The sequence below is a fragment of the Jatropha curcas genome, chromosome 4 (genome assembly GCF_041381405.1).
Source record: "Jatropha curcas cultivar XTBG-Jc1 chromosome 4, XTBG_Jcur_1.0, whole genome shotgun sequence".
In the NCBI taxonomy this organism is placed as follows: Eukaryota; Viridiplantae; Streptophyta; class Magnoliopsida; order Malpighiales; family Euphorbiaceae; genus Jatropha; species Jatropha curcas.
The window spans coordinates 6,152,972-6,161,411 of record NC_143154.1 but is presented as its reverse complement, the minus strand read 5'-3'; the positions used below and the strand labels follow the sequence as shown (position 1 = coordinate 6,161,411).

The 8,440-nt window shown below is 35.0% G+C and overlaps 1 protein-coding gene across 1 annotated transcript; it reads left to right on the top strand.

Annotated features, from left to right (window-relative positions):
* Positions 1 to 407: 407 nt before the first annotated feature.
* On the top strand, positions 408 to 7,297 carry LOC149496777 (ARM repeat superfamily protein). The gene is made up of 6 exons (XM_089720663.1): positions 408 to 1,074; positions 1,842 to 1,919; positions 2,476 to 2,661; positions 3,046 to 3,153; positions 3,833 to 5,001; positions 6,175 to 7,297. The coding sequence occupies exons 2-6, from the start codon at positions 1,863 to 1,865 to the stop codon at positions 6,938 to 6,940; spliced, it is 2,286 nt and encodes a 761-aa protein (XP_089576789.1). The 5' UTR covers positions 408 to 1,074; positions 1,842 to 1,862; the 3' UTR covers positions 6,941 to 7,297.
* The last annotated feature ends 1,143 nt before the right edge of the window (positions 7,298 to 8,440 follow it).

Below are 8,440 nucleotides of genomic sequence, written 5' to 3'. Positions count from 1 at the left end.
GTCAGACAATTGAGCAATTTTTTGCTACTTATAGATTTCTTCTTATGTTTAATTATAATTAAAACAATTTATAACTATTTTAATGATATCAAACTATAAATCGAATCACACCAAACCAATTTGTTGCGGTTTGATTTGATTTAATTTATTAATAAAATAGTTTAATTTAGATTAAAAATTTTATCCTCAATTTTTATTTGATTAGAAAAAGTTTTTCAAATCGCACCAAACCAACTTGTGCTCACCCCGCTACCGCAACCATCAGAATAAAGCTTTACAACCCGTTGAAAAAAAGAAAAAAAAATGGTAATATGATAGTATTGCGGTTTTGATTTATCGTGTACAGTAAAAGGGACAGCCAATGGCTCGTGATGGCTTCTTTCCTATATCTTTTAGAGGCAACCAATAAAACACGATAATTATCATCAGACTTGCATAATAGTAAGATCGGCCTGCAAATATTTCCTGGTTGACGCCTTGACGAGTCTCTTTTATATCTAAATTATTGGAAATTACTTTTTCTCCTGATTCCTTTTCTTTTCTTTTCTTTTCTTTCTTTTGTGCAAAGACTTGGATGTCCTGAGAATCAGAACTATTTCTTTTTCCTTTTTTTGGAGGTCTGTAAGCAGAATTCTCTCTTCTTCTCGTTCTTTTCGGGAAAAATAATTCTGGGTTTTGTCTAGTGGAAGTTGGGTTTTGATGAAAAAGAAGATATATGTGCATATATTCTGTGTATTGTTTAGCAGCAGCATCATCATCATCTACAGAGATTCTCTTGGCTTGTTCCTTTCTCTTTGCTTTAGCAACTTGAATTTCGCGCTTACTTGGGTTCGCTTTGGACGGTCTTCTGTTGGTTTTAGAGCTGAGCTTAAAGAATTTTCCAAGAATCAGTATTTATTCCAAGAACCAATGTGGTTGAGGGAAATTTTGTGATTCAAGAATTCGGTTTTTGCTAGCTTGGAGGTTGAAGTGCTAACTTTTTTTGTTAAGGAAAGGAATAATTCGTGTTTTTTGGTTGCTTCCATATTAGCTGAGGAGGTGCTTCTTATAGTAGTTGTGTTTTCAAATTACCAGGTGAGGCTCTTTTACTTTTTGTTTTTTATTGTTTCTCTGCTCCCGCTTATATGATTCGTAAGTATGGTAGTTAAAAAGATAGATTCAGTGAAGTTTTTCATTTTCTTCCAAATGTATGCCTAGGAAACCAATGGGTTGGCCTTAGAAAATTTTAGGAATGCTTAAGATCTCTGATGTATGAGTATGTTATTTGGTTAGTTGATTATTTTTTATTCAAAAGCGTCTTAAATTATGGCCTATGATCAGTAAGTCTATCTGGATAAATTAAGCCATCTATTTGTGTATGCACTTGTTTACTTGATTGTTGTCGTTGTTGTTGGGACGGGGAAGATAGGGTGGGGGATACACTAATTTGACATATCTAGGCAAACATCACCTCATCTCTTCAAACGTTCAATTCTCAAATTTCATTCTGATAGCAACACAATTATGAGTCTTTCAATGATGATTATTTCTACCCTTAAGAATTCTCAACTTGATAAACATAGGCAGTTAAGAGGGGGGGGGGGGGGGGTGGGAAGGGGCATCTTTTTAACAAATCTTTTTGTTATCTGGGTCTGTTGTGATTTTCATTCATAAACTAGTATCATAAGTTGTGGAAATCTGAACTCAAAATTTATTTTTAACTGCTAGTGCTGTTGATATTTGCTGCTTATAGGTCAGTGTAGTTATGTGATATTTCTTTCTTATAATAAATATCTTTTGATTAGTTATATATTATACTTTTATTTAGCTATCACTTACCTTTTACTTTCATTAATGTGCAGAACCTGCATTCTTCACTTTGAATGGGGAATGAAGGTGATGATGTAGTGGAACCACTGCCATACCTCTTTTCGTTTAAGGTATAGTGTCACAAGTCAATATATTTTGGACTTCTGGAATATCTGACTTCAAATATGCTGTTTAATTGTATTCTGCATTGTTAAAATTTACATGGAATATCTGCAGATAAACTTTATTAGTTTTCTTTCGTGTTTCTGGCATCTAATTAATGTACTTCCTGAATGAATTAGAGTAGATTGACAATAAAATATGTTCTTTGTTACAGAGGTGATTTGTGAGCCAAACATGTCCTTTGAAATGTTTCCTTTATGGTGTTGTAGAGATTTTGTTGTCTAATTTGAACTTATGAGTATGAAAAACCTTGTGCCTTGTTGCTTTTAACTGTTTATGGCATGTTTTCCTTTTGCTGCCAAATGAGTGAGTTAGCGTGCTGTTACAGAGGAATGGGCATACTTTGGAGACTGGTGAATGAACTGGTTCCTGAAAATGGTTGATGATTTATCTAGTGAAGGAATTTTATATTGCACTTTTTTTTGTTCTTCTGTATTTGTTTTAGCCTTCATTTGATTCAGTTCTATTGTTTTCAAGCTATCTTAATTTTATTCATCTTTGCAGGTGCATCGTTTGATGTGCACAGAATTAATGAAATTAGTTGATAGAATTGGAAAACTGTTTCCAGAAATAGAAGCAGCTCGGCCACGATGCTCATCGGGAATTCAAGCACTGTGCTTGTTAAATGACACAATTGAGAAAGCCAAGCAGATTCTTCGGTACTGCTGTGAGTCTAGTAAACTATATATGGTAAGTATGCTGAAATACTTTCAGATAACGAAAGTATGCTTAAATACTTTCAGATAAAGAAAGTGGATAAAATAAGAAATTCATCATTCACGGATGCATGTGTATGCATATACATTCACAAATTTGTCTGTGTCAGTTATAGATGTTAGATGTAATTTTTATCTTGATGTTTGTTTTATCCTTAAATTTCATAAACAATATGTTTTCAGATGGATTTTCCTTTGTCATATTTTGTCATTGGGAAATTCATGCTCTGAAACATTCAATATTTGTGTAGAAATTGGAATATTAATTTTATTTTCCCGTTCCTTTTACTCTCCGTCAGTTGTACATTCACTTAATCCATTAATTTGTGGTTGATAGTGCTTCTTGCATCACTTTTAGGTAATAACAGGAGAAGTGATAGTTTCAAGATGTCAAAGAACGAGGAACAATTTTGAACAAAGTTTAGGCCAAATCCAAACTATGGTTCCAACTCCGTTGGCTTCTAAGGTTTGTAAACATACATGCCTTTTGAGTTTTCTTTTTGTTCTCTCTCTCTCTCTCTCTCTCTCTCTCTCTCTCTCTCTTTCTTTTTGTGCCTCTATGCGGATAATAGACATTCTTCAGTGAGAAAATTACAGAACCTGTTTGTCTGTAAAAATTCCTTGGTTTTCTTGCCTCAACATGTTTATTTCCTGATGCTAGAATATTTTCAAACTTATTCAAATGTTGTTTATATCTCGTATCAATAGCAATAAGGCTCTCTTTATGCCCATCATATCTCTCTCTTGGTTTTTGTGATTTGTTTCCCTGAAATGGGGATGCAATTACTGCTGGAATAGTTTTCTGCAACAATCTGATTGGTGATTGCTCAAATTCAGGGTCCAAAGTACACAAAATGGAATCTAATTCCTTCTTTCCAGGTCATCAATATATAATCTACATGTTACTAAAAAATGAACCCTCTGAGTCCTCTTTATTCCATGTTGCAATTTGCAGCATTCTTTTTGTTGTTTTTGCTAGTTTATCTGTTATTTAATATTTGAGAATCTAGTTTACAGAAAACAACACCAGCGTCTGTCTTTTTAGATCAGCATCAGCTTAAGTCTATTTTGTAATTTCTCTATCATACTCGTATTCTTGAGCATCAGTTCTTCGGTAAAATGGATAATTTGACTTTCTTTTGCAGATCTCTTGCATTATTGATGATCTAAATGCAGCAAAATTTGTGCTGGACTCTTCCGATAAAGAGGCTGGTAAGGCTATGCGCGAACTGATTCAGCTGGGCATTTCTCAATCTGATTCAATAGAATATTCTGAAATAAAAACACTTCAAATGGCTGCTTCAAGACTTCATATAACATCCCCAAGGGCCATATTAATAGAGAAAAGATCAATTAGGAAACTGTTAGATAAAGTTGGTGACAATGATCCTTCCAAACAGAAGATCTTGAAATACCTTCTGTATCTGCTGAAGAAATATGGAAACTTGATTATGGAGGAGCAAAAAGAGAATCCTACACCTCAGCCTGAAGGATCAGTTGGACCCATTAATTCTCCAAATGTTAATGTTCATAGCCGATCTGGTGAAGCAGGTTTTGATGTAGGACATCAGCAGTTTGAGGCTCAAACTGATTTTCTAAGGAGAGGCACACCCCCCGAGGAATTTAGGTGCCCAATATCTAGGGGATTGATGTTTGATCCTGTTGTCATTGCTTCTGGACAAACATTTGAAAGGGTGTTCATACAAAATTGGTTTGATGAAGGTAATGATACATGTCCAAAGACAAAAGTGAAACTGGCGCATTGTTCATTGACTCCGAACACAGCCATGAAAGAATTGATATCAAAGTGGTGTGAAAAGTATGGAATCTTCCTTCCTGACCCAAGCATGCAAGTGTTTCACTCTTTGGATGTGTCTTCTATGTCCATTGTTAGCTTGGGAAGTTCTATGAATGATCTGCACCTTCCAATTGATATCAGCAGTATATCCATTGGGTCTTTAGATGCTAGTTACAGTTCAGACTCTTCACAAATTAAGGTTGCAGGTGTTTCTGGCTTGATATCAACACAGAAAAGTGATGATTACCATAAATTCCAGTCTCATGCATGTGTTTGTGAGGCAGATTCAGACTTGTTAACTAGACTTTCTGAGCTTCATTGGGATTCTCAATGCAAAATGGTTGAAGATGTCAAAAGCCGTTTGCAAGATAATGATCAAGCTTGTTATTCTTCTATGTCATCAGAAAATTTTGTTGAACCTCTGATTAGATTTCTGAGGGATGCAAGTGACCAACATGATGTAAGAGCTCAGAAAGCCGGATGTCAATTATTTTATGCATTTGTGAGAAAAAACAGGTAATACTTCAGATGCTTCTATGTTCTTGAGTCATGGTTTATTTATTAGGTTATTGAGTCATCCTAATTCATATACCTTGTATTTTCAGCTAGTGGCCTACACAAAAGCCGTAGTCATGATAAGATTTTAATCATTGTAGAACTAGTCAATAATATAAGTTGCAATGAAACTTAGTTATCTGCTCATGGATGATGTTAAAAGACTCACTAATAGGCCTTTATACGGGATTTCCTACCCTAGTAACTGTGTAATCTCTTCTTGGGGGCCTCAGACCCTTGTTTGTAACACCCCCACCCCCCCAAGAAAAAAAAAAAAGAATACTGTTCATGGTCCAGGAATATGCCCTGTTTGACTAGCTAAAGGTCTGGGCTGGACCAGATTTTTGCCCCCAATCCAGATCAATTGGGGTCTTCTGAAGTGTGCCAGGCTTGGCTTTGTGTTTATATTAAGGGCCTCAACCTGTGTAATTAACAAAATATTAATATGTTACATAATTTAATTGCATTAGGCTAGGCCTGTCCACAAATATGCATGAACAGTTGGGCCAGGCTTTTCCCAGGCGGAGCTCTGAAAGTCCTGGCCTAATTTTTGAGCAGCTCTGCTCGCTGATAAATGGCTAGAATAGAGCAGGTCTTGGTTTTGTACTTCACTTATGCTTATAAAGCATATTGTTGTTTTTCCATAGAATTCCATGGCATTTGGCTGGTATAGCATGTCATAGATATTGATTGTTGACTTTCTTTGGATTGGCTTTAAGTTCCATTTGTGTTTCTTTTGTATTTGGCTTTGTGTTTATATAAAGGGCCCCAACCTGTGTAATTAATAAAATATTAATATGTTACATAATTTTATTGTATTAGGCTAGGACTGTCACGAATATGCATGAATAGTTGGGCCAGGCTGTGTGCAGACTGAGATCTGAAAATCCCAGCCTAATTTTTGAGCAGCTCTGCTCACTGATAAATGGTTAGAATAGAGCATTTCTCGGTTTTGTACTTCACTTAGGCTCATAATAAAGCATATTGTTGTTGGCCATAGAATTCCATGGCATTTGGCTGGTATAGCATGTCATAGTATTGACAGTTGAATTCTTTAGATCGACAATCGTTTGTGTTTCTTTTGTTCTTGAATCTTTGTCTAATTCTTTTATTACTTTGTGCTGTTCCATGCAGAAGTGGAATATCATACTTACCTGAAGAAGCATTTAGTCTATTGTTGGCCTTGCTTGACTCTGAAGTAATGGGAGAGGCTCTTGACATAGTAGAAGTGTTGTCCAGCCACCCATACTGCAGATTTAAAATCACAGCATCTGGTACTCTCATTCCTATTCTAAAGATCCTTGACTCACAAAGCAAAGAATTCCAAGAACAAGCCATTAAAATTCTGCATAATATGTCGTCAAGCGCTGATATTTGTTCCCAAATAGTCTACTTGGAGTGCGTCCCAAAATTAGTGCCTTTCATAAATGAGCGTAGAGTTGCAAAATATTGTATAGTTCTATTAAAAAACTTGTGTGATACTGAAGAGGCTAGGGTTGCTGTTGCTGAAACAAATGGATGCATTGCTTCCATAGCTGAACTACTTGAAAGTGACAGTCGCGAGGAACAGGAGCATGCAGCAGCTATTCTTCTTTCTTTATGCTCTCAGCGGGTTCAGTATTGTCACTTGGTCATGGATCAAGGTGTTATTCCTTCCCTGGTTAGTATAACTAAGAATGGGAATGATAAAGGTAAGGTAACTGCATTAGAATTGCTTCGGCAGTTAGGAGATGTTGAATACGATGAAAAGCAAGAATCGTTTCCATCTGATCGTGATACCAGTAAAGGTGCAACCGAACACTCCAAGGAAAAGAAATCATCTTCCAAGACATCTGGATTTTTCAAGAATTTTTCAGTGTTTTCGAAACCTGGTTCTCTTACATCAAAGAAGAAGAGATAATACTGAGATCTTCCTTTTCTTTTTGGGTTGACTTTGTGGAAACACAGAATTTTTCTTATGGCAAAAGCATGGGATCAATGTGCAGTGGAATATCTGCACCACTTTTCTGGAACACAGCAGCAATATCATCATAATATAGCTGAATATAGTTTTGGTAAGTGTTATTGTTTCTCTCTAACACTAACTCATAACATGTAGATTTTGTTAGCTTTGAATTTTTTTTTTCCCCCAATGATGTATGTGCTGCCATGTTCAATCTGTATATTTGTTAACGTTGTATAGTCTAGTTTGATGTTTTAGTGGCATCTTGAGTTGATAGTCTGAAATCTTAAATGCATTTATCCATTTGTGACTCTACTTATTTTAGTGCATTAGCATACCTTCATTTGTATGTAGTTATATATTCATACTGGGAAAATTACTATTAAGTCTTTGAATATATCGCAATTACAACTAGTTAATCCTATATTGTAGAAATGTCTTTTGAAGTATTTCAATTCCGTCTAACATTCAGTATTTATAGAAACGCACAAACCGACTAATTGTATTTTAATATATACAAGGACATAATAGTAATTTTTCCATTCATATTGCAGTTTTATCTCTTACTGCGACTAACGGACAGGTATTCATCCAAATGATAATGAGCTGCCAAACTGAATCTTGATCTGTTGCAATTATTTTGTCGATAACCTTCAATTTGGAAAACCACAGCCTGGATAAGATAGCACCAGACTAGGCATGGCCACGGTTCCGGAACCGGCGGTTCCGGTTCCAGAAAAGCTGGAACCGGAACCGAACCGAAATGGTCCGGTTCCGGTTCCGAACCGTTCGGTTCCGGTTCTGGTTCCGGTTCCGATCCGATTACAAAACCGACGGTTCCGATTGGTTTTCCGGCGAATCGCATAATTTTAAATTTTAAATTTTGGATACCGGTTTAAAAAAAAATTTTATGTGAACATAAAAAATTAAAAAATACAGTTAAAAAATTTTAAAATATGAAGACCGGTTAAAAAAAAAATTATTTGAACATGAAAAATTTAAAAATACACCTAAAAAATTTTAAATTTTGAAGATCGGTTTAAAAAAAAATTATTTGAACATAAAAAATTAAAAAATACACTTAAAAAATTAAAAAATACTTCAATTAAATTTATTTTTTTAAAGACTTGAATTGTTGAGTGTTGAACATAATGATTTTTTTAAAAAAAATTTTGAACTGAAATTTTTTTTTTTAAGTTTGAACAAAATTAAAAAAAAAATGGGCTTGAACTTAATTTTTTTTTTTGTTTAAAAAAAAATTAAGTTGCCTACGTATCCTCTTGGGGTTTAGAGGAATCAAAGCCCACGTAGTTCTTACTTACCTTATATCAATTTCACCCCTTTTTACCTTAATCGCTATTTGCACCACCGGTTGATGTTCCCGTTGAGGACCCATCGTATAAATCAAATAAATCTTCATTTTCTTTTGGATTTTCTTGGGCTCTTAGTTCGGCTTTG